Source organism: Canis lupus, chromosome 32, assembly GCF_003254725.2.
Source record: "Canis lupus dingo isolate Sandy chromosome 32, ASM325472v2, whole genome shotgun sequence".
In the NCBI taxonomy this organism is placed as follows: Eukaryota; Metazoa; Chordata; class Mammalia; order Carnivora; family Canidae; genus Canis; species Canis lupus.
This window is the reverse complement of record NC_064274.1, coordinates 16,581,062-16,602,500: the sequence shown is the minus strand read 5'-3', so window position 1 is coordinate 16,602,500 and position 21,439 is coordinate 16,581,062. Positions and strand designations below refer to the sequence as shown.

At 35.9% G+C, this 21,439-nt stretch overlaps 1 protein-coding gene across 3 annotated transcripts in view; it reads right to left on the bottom strand.

Annotated features, from left to right (window-relative positions):
* GRID2 (glutamate ionotropic receptor delta type subunit 2) overlaps positions 1–21,439 on the bottom strand; it is a 1,467,015-nt gene that overhangs the window by 221,340 nt on the left and 1,224,236 nt on the right. For all 3 annotated transcript variants that reach the window (XM_025424636.3, XM_025424645.3, XM_025424626.3), the window contains exon 13: positions 20,441–20,636. In XM_025424636.3, the coding sequence (XP_025280421.1) occupies positions 20,441–20,636 (196 nt within the window). The remainder of the gene's footprint in view (positions 1–20,440; positions 20,637–21,439) is intronic.

The following is a 21,439-nucleotide window of genomic DNA, read 5'->3' as shown; positions in this document are numbered from 1 at the left end:
TGTTGGTATAGACAAACACAAAGAAAAAACAAAAAAGCAATTCTAAGGCTCTAAACACAGGTTCTGATTTTCAAACAGTGTATTACCAGAATATACAAAAAGATTGTGGACAGTTATAAAAAATGCAGCATTGAAAAAGGAGATTTGAGTTATATATTATTGTGTCTACTATGGGAAGCAATTTCCAAAAGCAGCTAGATTGACACAGCTAATTATCTCCCTTAAGGTAGAAAAGGAATTTGTCTAAATTTGCATATAATTATTTAATCTGAAGTTTCAAACGGAGAAATGATAAGTAAGACTATCGCTATTGCTAGAATTACATAAATGTATGTATCCTTTATGTGTTAACATGGTGAAGGAGAATATTGATATTTTGAGCTGAAAAGCTGATAAAAGCTTCTTTTGCTTCACAACTTGAGTGCAGTATTTCACTTGACTATAATTTGTAAGTTTCCTGTAGGCTAAATATTTTATATGTAGAGTTAAATACACAAAAGTATTAAATGCAATACATTTCTGACAGTGGTATAATTTGAGGCAGAAACTTCCCATCACATTTATATACTGCTGAGTAGATGGGGCACTCAAGTTTAACATGCTAGGTGAAAATCAACAAAGGCATTCTGTGGGCCTTACTGTCAGGGTAGGAAAGAGAAATGGAGCAATGATTAGTGTGTATTTATATTTTCCCATCAGTGTGTTCTATGTTCTGTGTGTGTGTGTGTGTGTGTGTGTTTTAAACAGGTAACAAACTGAAGCTCAGAGATTAAAATAGAGTCATTCACTGAATTTATATTGATTCTGACTTTTTTTCCCCATATTTTAGCTTATATTTTTCTGTTAGAGTGAGTTACAAATTATGTACTACATTTAGGGGAAATTACATAGTAATTCTCAGGACCATGACTAGGCCTCTTTGCTTGGTTAATGGGCAGTTTTGGGTTCAAAACCCCATTTCATTTCCCTCTAGAGTCTAAACAACAGAAGTTGAAATCTACTATGTTATCTTGGACTGTGTGTATGTATGTGTGTGTGTGTGTGTGTACATACACAAATACATATATATTTACCGTACACAAATACCCATCATTCATTTACATCGATATTGGCAGAAACATTCATCATGCCTGTTTTTGCATATGTTATCTAATATAACGTTTTAAATTTAAAGATTAAGAATATTCAATAATGACTCTGTGTCTGTCTGCTTTCGTGCCTTTCATCTTCCCCATATTCCTTTCTTCTTTCTTTCCTATTTTGATTTCTATCTCCTTCTCAGGGCACAGACAAGGTTGACGTGATTAAAGTATTTGGCTTGACCACAAAATTTAAGGGAGGACCAAATCGAACAATTAAGTAATATCTTAATGCAGTATTTTTTTAAAAATCAAAATTAATAAAAAGTCTATAATGAATAAAATATCAAAAATTTAAGTAAAGGCTAGATCTGCAACTGCCACTTGGAGCCATGTCTATGTATAGTGATTGTATAGTTTTTTGGCATCTCCCTTAAATTATGCACCTGAGGTGAGTGCTAAACTAACTTGACCCTAGCCTGGCCCTACTCTGTATTTCCTGCCTTGCTTCTTGCCTTCTAGATAAAAAGTATAAAACAGGTACATAAAACTGATCATGTTACCAACCTAAACATGCAAAATTATAAATGTCCAACCCCTCTGATCAAAGTAATAGATCTCCATTAAATAAACATACACAAGGAGACTGAGACCATTTAAATTAGTTTGAAAAGTGTTTGAGACCTATTTTATTTATAGGAAATATTATTTTACTGTGAAATTTTTAATATAATAAGTTGTACCATCTAGAATATAATAAAAAAGCAAAACTATCTAGTCCTTTTAAAAACTATCGACTCAAACTTGGAAATTTGGGAGGTTGAATTCATTAGCAAACTGAAATGGACTACTATCAAAGATGATCTACTCATTTAAGTTGGAAAGAAAGACTAAGAATCAAGCTTGAAACTGAGATATTTAATTCACTAAAGATTTACAGAACTATTTCTGCATTTGTGAGTTGCAAAGAGACATAGGGAAAAACTGACAAATCAGGTATGGATCTAGACCTGTGTCTAGAAGGACAGACAGACACAGACAAATATAATGCTAATAAATCATATGTGAGGATGAGCAAATTATTAAGAGAGTTTAATGGAGAAATAAAGTATTTTAGAGAATTAGGAAAAGCTTCTTGGAATATGAGATAGACTTTGAAAATGAATATCCAAAGGACAGAAAAGGAAAACAGTGGAAGGCTGGATTCCTGATTTAAAAAAAAAAACAAGGGATCCCTGGGTGGCGCAGTGGTTTGGCGCCTGCCTTTGGCCCAGGGCGCGATCCTGGAGACCCAGGATCGAATCCCACGTCAGGCTCCCGGTACATGGAGCCTGCTTCTCCCTCTGCCTGTGTCTCTGCCTCTCTCTCTCTCTCTCTCTCTGTGACTATCATAAATAAATAAAATTTAAAAAAAAATAAAAAAAATAAAAAAAAACAAAAAACAAAAAACAAAAAAACAAAAAATCAAACAGTGACAACAACAAAAATAAAAAAAGAAAGAAAGAAAAAAACAGGAAATGAGCAACCACTTGGTATGTAAGAATATCAAAGGATTTAAGAGCAAGCCCGTAACTTCGTTTAATATAAAGCACATACATGAAGTGGAAAAGATACCTAGATGAGTATTTAGTATAAGTGTTCAGTAAATATTTTTTTCTATAAAAATAATGAATGAATAAATGAAGACTGAAGAGAAGGAGAATGCCAAAGTGTAGAGATTTTCGAATGCTAAAATAACCAAATTGCACTGAAGACAGAGTAGAACACTTACAGGCTTTGAGCACAGATGGGACTGCTATCAGAACTATGCTGAGGGAAGATTAATTGGTGGGATGGGGCCAACCACTTAGCTGGTTCTGTAGTCCAGGAGCATAATAATAATGACATGAAGTCTGGAAGTAGAAAAGGAAAGGAGCGATTAACGGGAGAGATGCTTCAGAGGTAGGATTGATAGTTAAAGCAATCAATTGGCTCTGGTGAGAAAGATGAAAAGCAATGATAACGACTCTTCAATTTCTAGCCTGGATGGCAGAGAGGGTATCGGTATTTTTAACAGAAATTAAAAAAAAAAAAAAAACACGAAAAGATAAGCATCAACTTGCACAGAAAGACAATTAGTTCAGTGTTAGACATAAGGGTGGCAGGAGCACTGGCAGGGCATCCAGGTAGAGATGTGCAGCACGCAGATAAGAATTGTCTTGTTCCCCAAAATTAAATGCTGTCACAAGGGGAGAGGCAACATTTGCCACTTGATGTGCCCCTCACTTAACCTCTTCTTCCTGATTAATTGCGTGTAAGAAGCAAAGATAGCAAAGGTTTTTTGTTAATGTTGAAACATTCCAGAAAATCGTGTATACATATAAAACAGCCTGGTAGTATCAATTAGGATGATAAAAGATTTTAGATTACCTAGATATATCTGAAGCTTTGGGTATCTAAAGCCTCTGGTTGGAAGGTGTTAGAACAGACTGGCTTTCTTATATTCAATATAGCATAGGCCAATGATTCTCAAACTTTATTTGCATCAGAATCGTCCAAGGAGCTAGCTAATATATGGTACTGCAAACACTCTCCCTCCGCCCCTCCAGAGTCTCTGATTAGGTAGTTCTGGAGTAAGGTCTAGAGTTTACTTTTCTCACAAGTTCCCAGGTAGTGTTGATGTCACTGGTCCAGCACTCATACTTTAAGGATCACTGGCCTCATACAAGGGCTTTTACATAATGCCTAGAAGAGTGATTCTCACAAGATATTCTTTGAGTAATCATCTGAAACACCTGGATGGCTTGTTAAAATTTAATTCTTGAGGTCCCACCCCTGACCCAGTGAATCTTAATATTTGGGTCTGGAGTTGGGGAATAAGCATTTTGTGAAGCCACTCTAGGTAATTCTTAGTACCCTATAAAGTTTGAGAACCACTCAAATTGTGATGTGAATTTTAATTAGCTTTGGGGGGGACATTAGAGTTTAAAATTCTATAATTGTGATAGAAGAAGTGAGTAGGAGTGAAGAGATGTGGGCTGTAGTTATAAATCTTGACACTAATTAGTTGTGTGGCCTGAGTGAATCACTTAACCTTTTTAAGTGTAATCTTCTCATCTATAAAATAAAAATGATTAAACTGAAAGATTTCCACATTCCCATTCAGCTGTAGGACTGTGAGAAATTCTGAGAACAGGAACAGGTAATAGAGATAAACTTTTCTAGAGACTTTAGGAAAACACTTCTCAACTGGGTATGTCAGAATAGCATGGGTTTTGTTTTGTTGAACTGTGCATTGCATGCCTCTTCTCCCATTCTGATTTGCCTCTCTTGCTACCTCCAGCAGATTGTTAGGTTATTGGTCTCTTCCACCTTTGAGAATCATTCTTGGGTGAGTCATTTCTGTTGGATGGAGAAGTCCTACTTCTCATGAATGCTGATCTTTAGATGACTACCCAGAACAACTTCATTTCTATTGGAATAAATGATGAAGATTATAGCAATTTGAGTTTGTTAGTCAAAATAGTGCCTCTTAAAAAACAAATAAATGGAACTTAACTTCACATGTTCCATGTCACACCTATTAGGATGGCTGCCATCAAAAAAAAAAAAAAAATCAGAACAAGTGATGTCCAGGATGTGGAGAAATTGGACCCTGTGCACTACTGGTAGATACATAAAACGGTGCAGCTGGTATGGACAACAATGTTATTCCTTAAAGTATTTAAAAAACAGAATTACCATATGATCCAGTAATTCCACTTCTGGGTAAATACCTCAAAGAATTGAAAAAAAATGGACTCAAATATATTTTTACAACTGTGTTCATTAACAGCATTATTCACAATAGCCAAAAAGTGGAGGAAACCTAAGTAACTATCACCAAATAAATGGATGAACAAAATGTATATCCATACAATGAAATATTACTTACCCTTAAAAAAGAAAGGAGATTCGGACATACAACATGGTGAGCCATGAGAACATCATGGTAAGTGAAATGGTCACAAAAAAAAAGACACATTCTGTATGATTCCATTTACATGAAGTTCCTAAAGTAGTCAAATTCATAAAAGCAGAAAGCAGAATGGTGGTTTCCAGCAATTTGGAGGAAGGAGGAGTAGGAAGCTATTATTTAATGAGTATAGAATTTTAGTTTTGCAGGATGACAAGAGTTCTGGAGATGGATCATGGTGATGGTTGTATAATAATGCTAATGTACTTAATGACACTAAACCATACAAAGGAAAACGGCTAAGGTGGTAAATTTTATATTACATGTATTTTACAATTTGAAATAAATAAAATATAAAGTTTCAACAAAAATTTGTATGTTGAGGGCAGCCCCAGTGGCGCAGCGGTTTAGTGCTGCCTGCAGCCCGGGGTGTGATCCTGGAAACCCGGGATCAAGTTCAACGTGGGGCTCCCTGCATGGGGCCTGCTTTTCCCTCTGCCTGGGTCTCTGCCTTTCTCGCTCTCTGTGTCTCTCATGAATAAATAAATAAAATCTTTAAAAAATTTATATGTTGAATGTTCAATATGAAACTATTAACATGACATAGATTGTATTATAAACTAATTCCTTCTGACATAAAATGAGAAGCTCTACCCTTAGTTATAGAGTTTTAAAAACCTATTTTGTACTTTTTGAATTCCTGTTTTTAATATATGTAATAGGAGAAATAAAGAGAAAATTGAAAGAATGGGCTATTTTCTAGCAAACATGGTTTTTTGTTAAATGTATAATATATTTATTGCCCCCCAAAACTATCAAGGCATTGAAATTTTACTTATTTTATTATCTCTTAGACTGAGTTGGTGCCATATGGGAGAGCCCTAAAGGAGTTTACAAAACATGTTGATTTAAAATAAAAATAATAGTGTTATGGATATTTAACAAGAAAGGAAGAATCTGTAATCAGAAGCTTTAGTATTCAAGATGACAGTTAATCTGCGAAATATTAAAGCAGGAGGATACATTAGTAATCATGGCATTTAAGCTTTAGTAGAAGAATTGAATTCAGTAGTTGAGAAGCAGAAAATCACAATAGAACACTAAACACATAAATCAGAGTGAGAGGAGAGAGAGTCCTTTGAGGATATGAAAGGACAACCAGGATTTGGAACTCACAGGAATGCAAATAAAACCCATATAAACTGCTAATTCTCCTACTGAGGGAAGGAGGGTTTGACGAGAAACTAAAAATTCAAAGTATATGTTAAAGGTGTATAGCTTAATGTAATGGAAACAAATACGTCGGCACAAAAGTCCAATATTTTTGCTATAGAAAAAAAACATTACAAAAAATTGGAGCCTTCTCAGCATATATCTGTTACTAGGGAACTAAGTATTATAAAATTCTTATTTATGTTAATATTCTTAGGGATAAGAGGGAAGATTGCAAAGAGTGGCCAGCTTAGAGGCATATTTACAAAATCATTTAGCTTTTCCCATTTTTCACAAAGTAAATGCTGCTCTTTGAAAGTACTGTCTGGCAAAAGAAATGTTGTCTTATGAAGTGTACACTTGGGCATGTGGATTTATATTAGGGCCTGACCAAATTGTGTTTGCTTGCCAGTGCATCTGTTTAACTGTTGGTATAAATGTGGCCATGGACAAGGATAAGAAAAGTCTGGAGGGTGAAAGGTAGAGTGACCAAACAAAACAAAACAAAACAAAAACAAAAACAAAACAACAACAAAAAAAGAAAAACAAACCCCAAAGTACTATTATTCATCTTTTTAAAAGGGATATTAAAATTGACAATAACAAATCAATAAAAAAGTATGAAAGAAATAATTTCACAATATAAATATGATGTATAGAAGTAGTACACATCTGAAAAAATGTTTAAACTAGAATCAGAAAAGTAAAAATAAAAAGGAGATACCTTTCATTCATTATTTTGGCAAAACTGAAAATATAAAAGAATAATATCATTCACTTCTGTCACTTCTGTCAATGAAAACAACTTCTTTTGTATAGAAAGTAGAAACAGGTTTACCATTTCCAGACATGAATTTGAGAGTGGTTGTTCAATTTGTAAAAGCATATACTCCTTAACTCAGAATCCCCCTTTTATGGCTGTATTTACAAAAGAAAATAATAAATATATAAAAATAGATGTTTATCACAGCTGCTTACAGGAGATAAATACATGAAACATTCAAAGTGTTCATCAAGGGCAATGATTTGGTCAATTACAATAGTTTATAGACTATTTTGAAGATATTATAATGATATATAAATATATATGCTAATCTGAAAGATGTTAATGACAGAAATTGGTAAAGACAAAGGCAGAGAACATCTCCTTAAAAAAAAGTTCAAATGGAAACCAAGCGAAAAACTGCATACATACATGTGCCCACTAAATAAAGAAAAAAGTCATAAAGATGTGCACCCTGCTGTTTTAATGGAGATTAACTGAGGGTAGAACTGGATGGATAGAGTGAGCTGATTTTCAAATTATGGTGGAATTATACTTTTTTACTTTTGTGCATTTTTCCAACAGAATATTTTTTAAAGATTTTATTTATTTATTCATGAAAGACACCGAGAGAGGCAGAGACATAGGCAGAGGGAGAAGCAGGCTCCCTGCAGGGAGCCTGATGTGGGACCAAATCCCAGGTCCCTAGGATCACAACCTGAGTGAAGGCAGATGCTCAACCACTGAGCCCCAGGCATCCCCCCAGTAGAAATTTTTCAGATGTATGAGCATTTTCCAATTTGGGAAACTTTGTTGAGAATAAGAACTAAACCAAGGTTGGGCAGCCTGGATAGCTCAGCGGTTTAGTGCCGCTTTCAGCCCAGGGCACATGAGTCTGCTTCTTCTCTTGAACTGGGATTTATACCATTAGCACTCCTAGTTCTCAGGCTTTCAGAATCACACTGGAATTTAAATCATCAGTTTCCCTGGGTCTCAAGCTTATAGACAGCAGATGGTGGGACTTGTCAGCCTCCATAATTGCATGAGCCAATTCCTTATAATAAATCTCATCTTGTATACAAATGTGTACCCACACATATACACACACAAATATACGAACATAACATATGAATATATATATTGTTCTTTTTCTTTAGATAAACTTGACCAATATAAGCACCTTATATCTTTTTTAAAGTTTTTAAAAGATTTTATTTAATTATTTGACAGAGAGCACAGCAGGCTTCCTGATGAGCAAGTAGCCTGATGCAGGGCTACATCCCAGGACCCCAGGATCATGAGCCAAAGGCAAATGCCTAACCAACTGAGCCACCCAGGTGCCCCCTAAGCACCTTATATCTAACTGCAATTACTTTTTATTTCCTGCATGTTCTGTGTTTTGCTCACCTCCATGTTTTTGTTCAGGCTGTCTCCTTATCCTACTTGCTCCTATCTCTCTTTTACTTAATTAAATCCTACTTACTCGAAGATTAACATTACTTCCTCTTGGAAGGCTTCCTCTGGAGGCTCTTGAACTAGCCTCATCCCTCAGGCTATGGTAAATTCCCTTTCTCTGTGTTCTCTTGTCATCTCTACATTTCTCTGTAGATTAGCTACTATATTGCATTTTGCTGCCCTGCCCTCACTGGATAATCCATTTCTGCATCCTCTGTGCCTATCATAGTTTCTAATAGGTAGCACCCACACAATAAATATTTGTTATTAAAGGAATGGGTGAATGAGTAGATGAACTGGAGTTGAATGTAGCTAATTAAAAGAAGAATTGGAGCAGGTCTGGCTTTCATCATGGATTAAATCATTATATAAAAAAGCAATTTTAAAATTACATGCTCTGTTAATGGCAGTTTAGTACTATCATCTTTATATACACAAGACACCACTTTATTATTTTCACTTTAATTTACAGAATCTATTTTTTTCTGGGCATCTAGAAAAAAAATCTTTTTAGTTTTCATTTTACTTTGTGTGCTGTTAAGATCTAACATACTCTATTTCAAGTTAAAATGCTTTTGATTATTTAAGAAGTATGTAGTTTTGGACTTCTCCTTTACCCTTTGAGAAAATATCTAATCAAGACTAATTTTGACTTCAAACATCCATGATATTATTATTAGAAACAAAAATCAGTTTAGAAAAATAATAATAATAGGGGCACCTGGGTGGCTTAGTCGGTTGGGCCTCTGGTCTTGGTTTCAGTTCAGGTCATGATCTCATGGAATTGAGCTCTTAAGTTGAGCTCCATGATCAGCACATCGTCTGCTAGAAATTCTTTCCCCCTCACTCCTTCTCTCCTCTATTTCTCCCCCTGCCCATGCTCTCTCTCTAAAATATATAAATAAAATCTTAAAAAAAAAATAAAAACACCCAATCCCAAGCATTAAAAATGCATTGGCAGGACTTCTGGAAGGGGAATGGAACAATCAGAAAAAAGAATATGACCAATTTGGTTCATAAGTTTGAAAGGCATAAAACCAGGAATTACTATATGTAAACCTATAACAGATGAAATTTGTTTTCTACTACAGCCTTTTTTTCTTTTATATAATTTGGTTCCTGCTTGCTTCATTCTCATGACCTGAGACATCATTAGCTGAGCTGAAACCAAGAGTCGGATTCTTGGGATCCCTGGGTGGCACAGTGGTTTAGCGCCTGCCTTTGGCCCAGGGCGCGATCCTGGAGACCTGGGATCGAATCCCATGTCGGGCTCCTGGTGCATGGAGCCTGCTTCTCCCTCTGCCTATGTCTCTGCCTCTCTCTCTGTGATTATCATAAATAAATGAAAGTTAAAAAAAACAAAAAAAAGAGTCGGATGCTTAACTAACTGAGCCACCCAGGTGCCCTCTGATGGGAATAATCTTGAGTGAAGGGGTTTTAAGATTCTGGGACCAATTCTGACACGTTGGGGTGGGGGTGCCCATATCAACAATTCCCAGACATCAGCTGGGCATCCTACAATTCAACTCAATTCTGACACTGGCTATAGGAAATATCAGCAGATTCTACAGGTTAAGGGTTCAGTCCCTCAAGACTGTACCCTCCCTTCAGAAGCCGATTACAACTCCAGGTTGTTATCTGTGTTTCTGACTGGTTCCAACAACCTTTTCCTTGTCCTTTTGGGTTTTTATGGAGCATCATTACATAGGCATAATCGATTAAATCAATGGCCATTTGGTAATTAAACTCAATCTCCAGCCCCTCTCCCCTCCTAGGAGATGGGACTGAAAGTCCCAACCCTCTGATCATCTGGTTCGGTCCCCATCTAACCAACCAGGGGGGTATAATCCAAAAATCACCCTCATTAACATAATAAAAGACACCATGGTTGCTTTCAACACTTAAAAAATTCCAAAGTTTTTAGGAGCTTTGTGCCAGAAATAGGAGGAAGACCAATATATATATATTTCTTATTTATGTCATAATATCACAGTATGCTGTTAATAATAACAGTAGGACACCTGGCAAAACTGAGACTGTCCCAAGCCCTGTCTAAATCCTCAATCTGTTTCTTGTTTTGTTTTGGAATTTCCTTTAACCTTCTTTTGCTGAGTAGAACTTGCTTCTCTTCTGCAGATTGTCTTTGGTCTTCTCAAATAGTGGCTATTTTTATTTTATACAACATTCATATCATTGGTGCTGGATCATGGGTAGGTGTTCTCCTTGCCCCTTGAACTACTTCTAGAGCCTTGGATTTGAATCTTATGCTATCAGACTACACTCATTCCTACTGTAGTCGTCTGCTGACTCTGTGTCACACCAGCATAGCTCAAAGATTTTATCACTTAGCTCCCTGTCATTCTCTCAAATTCTAGTTCTAGGGTTATTCTTGGTGATTCGATTATTCACATAGACATCCTTTTCCAGTACTTGGCTTCTTCTTCTCCAAGGATTGTGTCTTTCCTCCTACCTTAGCCACCCACTCCCATGTCATATCATTTCCAATACTAGCACTCTCTTCATCATCTCTATTTCAAATGTATCATCTTGAAACCAGCTTTGTATTATTTCCAACCCTGTTCTTCTGGTTCATGGACTCCTACAGTTCTTTAGTCTCATTCAGACCAACAGTCCATTGTTCATGTCATCCTCAATCTCTTCTGGGTCACTACTTTCCTCCTGAGCTGAGATTCCATGATTCATAATAATGATCATTTCTTTGCATATATTCTCAACTCCCTCACCCCATTGCTTTCTATCATGCTTATCTGGTAAACATCAATTCTGGTGAAATCTTTTCTCTGTGGACTCCATGTTTATACTTAGGCAGCTGAAGATGGCTATAGCAAAGCCCACAATCATGCTGATTGGTTTCAATTTATAGTCATGATGACTACTGCAAAAGGGCCTTTCGTCTTTTCCAGGAATACCATTAGATTTCACTAGCTTACTGTCCCTTCCATTCTCCAGAACAACCATTCCTATCTTCTCTCTCTTTAAATCTCCAGAATCTTTATCCTGTTGCTTAGACTTGAGTGATGGTCTTGGTTCCTATTTCTCTGAGTAAATGCAAACAATCAAAAACGATCTTCCAACTTATCTGCACGTATTCCCATATGGTCTACCTTCTCTCTTCTTACTATGGATGAACTGTGCTCCTAATTCCAAACCTCTACTTGTGCACTAGATTTCATTATTTATCACTTACTCAAGGACAGATCTCCAGCAGTTCTCCTGTCTCTCTCCGGAGCCATGAGTTTTCCCCCTCTTTACTGCAGTATTCCATTAGTATACAGATATTATACATATCTTTTTTCATAGAAAATTTTTCCCAAACTTCACAGCACACTCTAGGACCCTTCCCACTATTACTCAGCATTTCCTTTCAACAAAACACCTTTAAAAAGTGCCCAGTCTAACAAAACAAATGAACAAAGAAAAAAAGAAAAACAACCATAACAACAGACTCAAATATCAAGAACAAATGAATGGTTGCCAAAGGAAAGGTGGGTAAGGCATGTGAAATAGATAAAGGGGATTAAGAGTACACTTGTCTTGATGAGCACTGAGTAATGTATGGAGTTGTCAAATCACTATATTGTACATCTGAAACTAATAACACTATGTTAATCATACTTGAATAAGAAAACTGAAATAAAAAATAAAAGTACTTAGTCTTGTAATTTCCACTGCCTCTCTTCTCATTCATTTTTCCCTCCAATCTAATTCTTATTCCTTCTCCTCTCCCCCTACCAGATATGCTTTTGTCAAGGTCACCAGTGACTGCAGGTTGCCAAATAAATCACTAATTCTCAGTCTTCACCCATACTTCACCCATTAGCATCATTTGACAGAGTTGATGATTTGAACTTTCTTGAAACATTTTTTCATTTGGCTCCTAAACAAACACTCTTGGTTTTGCCCCTGCTTCCCAGGCTGACCCTTCTTTGACTCTGTTATATCCTTTTTAACTTCCCTTCCTCTAAATCCTAAATTGTCCCAGGGATTAGTCTTTAGATAGCTTTCTTCTCTAGATAGGCACACATCTTCAGTGATATCATCAAGTCTTACCACTTTAAATATAGACTCTATGCTAGTAATCTCCCATCTCCAACTAGAACTTTTTCTCACTCAATTCATATATAGAAAGCAGCTTTCTTGGATAATTAATAAACGTTTCATATTAAGAATCATGCAAAGGCAAATTTTCATTTGGCTCTTCAAATCTGCTCTTCCTTATAGCATTTTCAACCTCAAAATAGTCAACTTCATTCTTCAAACTACTTAGGCCAAAGACACTGGACTCATTTTTAACTTTTGTTTTTCATACCCCAACTCAGTCTTTTTAGAAAATCTGTCAGAGATACTTTCAAAATATGTGGAGGCCGAGGAAATTAAGGCCATTCCACTTTAAGTTCAGTGTTAGCACAAGTACAGCCATCCCAGGCCCCTGTGAATAAGAGCTGAAATTTACATTCCTTCAGTTACAGGAAAAAAACAGTTTACAGCTTAACGTCCTAGAAAGCCCCATATTAGAATAAAAACAGAGCCCAAGCCAACGGCAGGAAGCCCCTATTAGAATGAGAACAGAGCCCAAGCCGGTGGCAGGAAGCCCCATATTAGAATAAGAACAGAGCTCAATGCCCTTGAAAGCCCCATATCAGAATGTAAACAGAACTTGAGAAATTCCTCCACCCCTTCTGGAGGTCCCCTAGACCAGCCCTTAAAACTAAACTGAAACCAAGATTGGGGTCCAAGTCCCTGCTCCGCTGTGTCGGGTGTACTTGGACCCAAGCCCGAGCTTGTAAATAAACCCTCGTGTGTTTGCATCGGTGTCAGCTCTTTGGTGGTTTCTCAGATTCGCAAACTTGGGCACAACAAATATATCCAAATTTAATCACTTTTTCCCACTTCCAATATAAGCACTTTGGTCCACCCACCATCATGTATCACTTAGATTATTACAGTAATCTCACTCTTCTTGCTTCTAGCCTTGACCTCCCCTATCTTCCACATAGCACCTTGAATGGACCTTTGAAAAGTAAGTCACCTCATGTCATTCTCCTACTCGCAACCTCAGAATTATTCAAAACTCAAAATCATTTAAATGACTCCAATATATCAGTGATTTTCAACCTTTATTGTGAATCAGAATCACTTGAAGCGATTTAAGATATTCAAATGCCTTTCATTCCTCAATTAGGATAAAATGGGTAAAAGGGATTGAAAGGTAAAACTTTTATTCATAAAATACATAAGCCATGGGGATGTAATGTACAGCATGGTGATATGGTTAATAATACCACACTGCATATGTAACAGTTGCTAAGAGAGTAGATAGATCTTAAAAGTTCTTATCACAAAAAGAAAATCTGTAACAATGGTGACTGATATTAACTAGGCTTATTGTGGTCATTTTGCAATACACAAAAACATGGAATCATTATGTTGTACGTCTGAAACTATGTCATATGTCAGTTATATCTCAACAAAAGAAAAAGGTACAATTTGAACTTTAATGGGTTCCATGCTTCAACATTTTTAGGCCACTATCCTGCCTAACTTCCACTGTGGCCTTATTTCCTACCCCTCTTTTCTGCACGCCCTACCCACCCACCCCAGGCACCCTTCTCCAGCCACATTGGTCTTGCTTGACATTTCTCTCCATCATGCCAAGCTACCACTGCCTCAGGAATTTTGCAGTAATATTCCTTCTGCCTGGAGCACTTCCTGTCCTCGCTGTCTCTCCACAGCCTTCATGGGCCATACTTTTTCCTCTTTCAGATCTCTACTCAAATGCAATTTCTCAGAGATGCTTTCTATGACCACTTTATGTGTGATGGCAACATCCTTCTTCCTCTTCTGCTTTCTTTCATTCTTACCTTTCTAATGTTTCTTCATAGCACATGTTTATGTGCTTGTCTATTGTTTTCTCTCCACTACAGTATAATCTCCATTTGGACAAGGACTTTCTTTGTTCTATGTAATTCCCAATGCCCAGAATAATGCCTGATAAATAGGTGCTCCCTGAATGTGTGTTGAATGAATAAATAAAACAACGGGTTCAATCTGCCCAGTTTTTTTCAGTCACAGATCAATAAAGAGGATAGGCTTACTTTGTCACTTCACAGGGTCTAGAATTCGTCTTTCTATGCCAGTCCTTAAAAATCCTTTATATTGGCCCATTTGACGACATGACCAATCTTTTGTCTTGGCTTTTATTTCAATACTCCAGTTTTCCAGCTGGCATTAGAGCTGGGGCCTGAGCCCAGTGGCTTTGCTCCACACCTGGACCTTGTCAGTTTCTCTTTCCCCATACTGCTCTGGGACTTGTGTGGCCTAATTAGCTTTGCAAATTGATGCTATCTTTCTGATTGAAAACTACTGCTGCCAACACCATCCCTCGCTTCCCTGTTGCCATAGTAGCCATCAGATTTTTTTTTTTTTAATATCCTCTTTGAACTATGTAGTCTGAGGTATTATGCAGTTACCATTGGGATCCTCTGGCTAGGATTTTAATCCTACCAATCCTCATTTTCTTTCCTTCTTGAGTAATCCTCATGGCTAGGGTTTTAGAATAATTTGTTCTTTACCACCTGAGTTTAATAGGTTATCAGAAAATAAATATTGCCTTATAAATAACCAGAAAGTTCTCTATTTCAGTATTATGCCCAGTTTCTTCATTCCTACTCAGAGCTTTACCTGTGATTTGCCAAATTAAGAGTTATATTGTGTTATTCTTCTGTTCCAAACCTTCCTAAGTATCATATCTCCCATAGAGTAAAAGCCCACTTGGAATGTTTTATACAGCCCTGTATTAGCATTTTCAGACTTTAGCATGCATATGAATCACCTGGGAATCTTCTTAGACTGAGATTTACATCCAGAAGGGCTTAGGTGGGGCCGAAGAGTCTGTACTTCTAACAAGCTCCCAAGCGATGCTGATTTTACAGGATTCTGCTGTAAGTAACACATCCCTATATAATATTCCTTCTCCCCTACCACCTGGCCCTCTACTTTTCTGACTTTGTTACACTTCTGATATTACATCTTATTTCTGAGTTACACAAGCCTCCTTCACAGTCTTAGAACATCCAGGCATGCTCCCACCTCAGGGCCTTTGCTTTGGCTAACCCTTTGTCTGAAAACATGTCAACCAGATATACAATTCTTTTTTTCTCCCCCATCTTCTTCATGTCTTTATTCCAATGTTATTTCCTTATGCCTTCCCTGGCCATTTGATCTAACAATGCAGACCATCTCCTTCCTGTTCCCCTTCTACCTCTCCTACTTTTTGTCTTTAACACTTATCACTACTGAAATACAACATATTTTATTTATTATCTGCTTCCTCCATTAGAATGTGAACTCTGTGAAGGCATTTTGCTTTCATTTACGTTCACTTCAGCAACCAGAATCCTGGCTGGTACATAGAGAGTGTTTAATAAATGATTGTTGAATAAATGCACTAAAATTTTCTGTTATATTTGTCATATACATTTTTTTTCTACCTCTGCAAATCTGCAAAAAGCTCTGGGAAGAGAATCAAATCTGCCCTAGTTTAATTAGGCTAGTCTGATACAGGTGAATGTCTCCCAAGAATAGCAGATCAGAACTAATTTACTTAATCCTCATTTATACAGCTTTCTTTGGTGAACAGAACAATATTAGAAGGGATGAAGATCTACCTTCAAGTAAGAGAAACTTAATGATACTAGTATAGCATAATTAAGAACACACACAACCTGAGACATTAATGGTATCTGTTTAAAGTTATAATTAGATTGTAAGGATTGTTTGCACAGTGATGCAGGCTTTGCTGGAAGGCAGTTACTATATATATGAACTCTTGTCAAAGACACTGTAGAAGAAGTTTGGCCTTTGTGGAAAGTTGACCTAGAAGACCTCTAAGGTCTTTTCTGCCTGAACAAATTAGAAACTAATGACAGAAAGAAGAAGCTGCTGTGTGAGATGTGCAAGACTAGTTGCTCAAGCAAGAATCTACAACTACATTTCATGTGTTATAGTTCTCAATCTTATAAACTCCCAGTGAGCTTTAGCAGGTGAGAAGGTTATTGGTTTTTGGTTGGTTGGTTTTGTGTTTTAATAAAAGCTGGCCAAAACCTTGCAAACAGAAACAAAATACACTTTATTATTACTACTGATTTTTTCCATCTAATCAGTTTTCAGTGTCTGATTTTGTTTGAAAGAATATATACAACAAGCAAATTTCACTTTGATATCTTCCATTATGAAGTCATAAGGATATTCTTCACTAACCATTTAGTGAATTAGAAAACTAAATAAGTATAATACTAGGTGACATGATTTGCAATTTTAAACTTATGAGTTCTCTTTATCAGTAGACTCTCAAGGAATAGAAATTATTCTTTTTTTTATTAAATGTCCTTTTCATTATATTAAAATTTTAACTTAACCTTAGAAGATACTAAATAATAAAGCTTTGTAGTTACAAATTGTTCACATTTACACAGTTTCAGGTAATATAAAGGATCATCTTATGAGCTTATGACTCTAATCACACTATTTATTGATGCTTCCACATGTATATATTTATGTTATAAATATAATATATATTTGATACATATAAAAAACATGTGATGCAGGAATTCTTATCAACATGAAAAAAATCCTGGGTCCCACAGATTTTTAGTAGTTAGTTACATTTACACATTTTAGTTTTAAAAATGAACTCTATTCAAACCCAGGTACACATGTCTTTTGCAGACTTTTAATTCCCACACTGTGGTAAGTTTACAGATGAGTAGAGTGAATCTTAAAGAAGACAAGTTACTTGCCCAAAGTTAAACACCTAAGAACTGGAAGAACCAGAAGAGAAAACCAGATGGTTTTTGCCCCCTCTCTCTCAGAACGGGGTTCTTTCTCTTCTTCGTAATAGACTTTTTAAAAAATGTATGACATTTAATAACAGCACTAGAAACATTAACCCAAGTTGAAGGGTGATGGAATAGCCACATATTTAAAGAAAAAAATGACAAAAGCTACAGAAGAATTAACTAAATTTCTTAGCACATAATGCAAACTTATCAATAGCCTAGTCTAAAACACTTTTATTTCATAGAATCTCAGATTGAAATTTTCTCAGTGTGGATATTTGTAATTTCTTTTTATATGTCCACAAATGTCAAATTAAATTCTATATGGTTAAAAGACATTAAGGTAAAAAAGAACAGGAGTAGAAAATGTAGGAAACTATATGTACATACTTTGAAAAGGAGAGGTTTTCTTAGACAATACTGAAGACCTTGGAAGATATATATGTATATCTTAACACATATATGACTATTTAAAGCTTCTACATGGCATTTGATCTTCTATATCCTTGGGATTTATTATTTTACTTTGGAAATACAAGGATATAGAAAGTGTACTCAGTTTGCACCTACAGAGAATGTAAGGTATATGGGCTGTGTGTGTAATGTGTGTGTGTAAGAACATAAGAATGAAGCAAGACCTTGTCTACATGTATCTACTTGACTGGCTACCTCTGAAATTTACAAGAGTCTCTTAGGGTCTCACTATTTCCACTCTGCATCCTCTTAACCAATCCCTATACCTCAGCTACAGTGACCTTTTTGAAAGGTGATAACGAATCACAACATTCCCTTAATTTAGTAGCATTTTTTGCCATTCAAATAAAATCCAGATTCCTTTCAAAGGGCAACAAGGTACTTCATGATCTATCCTCTGCCTACTAACCTTATTCCCTTCTCTCATTTGACATGTTCCAGTTCACATTGATTTTTAATTTTTTTTTAATAGATTTTATTTATTTATTCATGAGAGATACACGGGGGCGGCGGGGGGGGGGGAGAGACAGAGACAGAGGCAGAGACACAGGTAGAGGGAGAAGCAGGCTCCATGCAGGGAGCCTGAGGTGGGATTTGATCCCAGGTCTCCAGGATCACACCCTGGGCCAAAGGCAGGCACTTAACTGCTGAGCCACTCAGGGATTCCCTCACATTGATTTTTAAACTAGTTTCTTGAATGTACCTTCAGGCTTTTGCCTAGGCTATGCTTTGTTTGGATGCCCTGTTACCCTCTCTTCTACAGGAACAGTTCCCAATCAGGCAAGTCATCACTAATATTTTGTCTCCTCAGGGAACCATATTTAATCACTATTCTTTAAACAGATGTTTTCTTTAATTTCTATAAGAGCACCAAAGTTTTTTTTTTTTCTTTCTGTAGCATTTATCATGATTAAACCATTTTGTTTGATCATGCATTTTAGTTTTCTTTTCTATCTCTCTTACCAGACTCTATATTTCACAGATCCAGTGATTATTCATTTCTCTGTGGTGGAGTTATCTACAGTTCCTAGATCAATGTTTGATACATAATCAGCACTTAGCAAATATTGTATGAAAAAAATGAATAAACAAATTATGGATGAGTGAATATTTTTTAAAATATTTTCTGAGAATCTGTATATCTGCTTGGAGAAAAAAAGTGAATTTTCTCTGGAATGGTATGGTACAGAAAGAGTTTATAAAGTGTGGAGAGCTTTGGCTTATAAAATGGAATAGAAATATAAACTATAAATATATTTATCGTCAAGAAAACAAAATTCTTAACAATCAACTATATGAAGGAAAGTACTCTTCCAAAAACCATTTAAGTACTTTTATTCTGAGGCTTAAATTTATTCAAGTCCTGTGAGTACCTAGTAAAGCCTAAAATGTCTATTCTTCCATCTTCTCCAGACAAAATATAGGTCCACTCACTCACCCATTCTCACCCACCCATTCTCCCAGTGGATTTTAGGCTTAATATTTGGGTCCAAGGACACCTAGATTAATATAAAAAAGGGTGAAGGAGTTAGAGGACATTGCTTACATTTCAAGGACATTCACATGCTAATGCATCATTAGGACTTAGAAAGAGGTTTATATCAGCCTTATCAGTGTTTAAAATAATGATGTCAACTATGCTGACTCTAAGGAACCATAATAATAGCAGCAGCAGATAAAGAACATCATATGAAATGGCATAGAATAATGTTAGAACCTGTGTCAGAATATTTTTTATAGCCATCAAAACATTCTTCAACATAATATTAATAAGTTTGCCCTCTGAACAAGGAACTCAGACATGCAGTCCAAATTATTCTGCTGCTGAAGGTTACAGAGAAAAAGTGTATACCACCTTTGTTGCTGTAATTGACATTCCTTCATTCATCCCACAATTATTTATTGAATGTCAACCATTGTGATTTTCGCTGTGCTAGCCAGTGGGATAATTTTAAACAAAAATCATTCAGTTCTCTCATGCAGATTGATGGGGCTTGAGGAAGAAAGAATTACTTCTGTATATGTGTTTATAAACCACAGCCCAGAATAAAAAACTAGCTTCATGTTTTACACAAAAGACTGCTTCGTAAGCCTTTTTTTTATTATTATTATTGGTAAAATAACTTCTAAATGATGGTTATTTAAAATAAGATAGGAAAAAAAAGATTTTCACTTTTAGAATAGAAAGAGACATTTGTAGGACCTTATTTGTTGACAAGATTAACTTTTACCCACCACATAAACATAAGTAAAGATAAGGTTTTCATTTAAAAACAAATGCAGTATAAAAAATACCCCAAGTAATTTGAAAGAATTGGATAACCCTAATGATATTTGGAAGAGGATTTGTAAAAACCTTTTTCCAAATGTTTAGTCTTCATGTGCATAAGTCCCTGACCCATTCTGAACAAAATACTAGCTCATGTTTTCAAGCTTTGGAATTCCACTGGAGACCGATCCATTAAACACAGCACGGAAGGCTTTGAATTCCCTCTCCATAAGCACTCTGCCAACTCAAAATCTTCTTTAAATCAATAGGAAGTATAATTTAATTGCAAACTGTACATCAAAGTTAAAATTTTGAAAAAGAAATAAACCAATCTCAATGTAGCAATTCCAATCTGGGAGGCTAAATAGACTGTGAATGAAGGACAATGACCAGTACCTTTTGAATGCCTGCTTGGGATTCCAGAACGTTATTCTCTGATCCATTGCTTCTGTTGATCATCCGCCACATTTGGGAATACATGCTGTCCCTTTCAAAAGGATTCATTCCTTTCATGCGAACATGTTCATATACTGCAGAATCCAGTACTGTGCCGTAAGGGATGTCTGTTTGCTTGGAAAGGTCCTGGAGAGATCTTCATCATTAGAAGAGAAGAAAGATACAAGAAAGTGTATTGAGTATTTTCAACTAAAAAAAAAAAAAGTTATAGGAAGCAGAGAGTAATATCATAAATATGGATGTCAAACTGCTTTTCTTATTTTGTGGCTTCTTAATATTAAAATGTAATATATAAGGAGAATTACTGTTAGGGTGCATGACACATGAATCATTAGAAGACAAAATCATAACTGAAAGAAAAATAAAAATTTCTAGTGGCAAGGCAATGCTTCTTTTTGTGAACCTTCACTGTGAAAAACACCAAACACAAAACTAAACCTAGCAATCCCATCAAAGCAAAAGCAAATTAAATTAAATTGCTAGATAATCACAATCATTTAGTTTTTAAAAATTCCATATGTCATAAGCCTTAAGCCTATGTTCTTTTAGGTGGCAATGCTTAAATATTTTGATAAAATAATTACATTTTGTATAAACATGTTTTGAGGTCAAGTGTATACTTAAAAATTAGTATTTATGATAGTCACTTTAGCTAAGTGGCTACCACATACACACTAGCATCTGATGTACCTTATTCTCATAGCAATGCCTAATTTCTCAGAACTATTTCACCCATTTTATAGATGAGAAAACTCTGGGTGAGAGTATAAAGGATTTGCTTTGTGGCTCAGTCAGCAAGGGATGAGATAAGATTCAAATGTAGATCTGACTGGCTTCAAAGGCTATAGTATTTTTACTATACTAAGATGCCACATCTTATTTCTATATTTCTTTTGCTATATTTGCTTTAAGTTTGTGTGTGTGCGTGTGAAAGAGAGG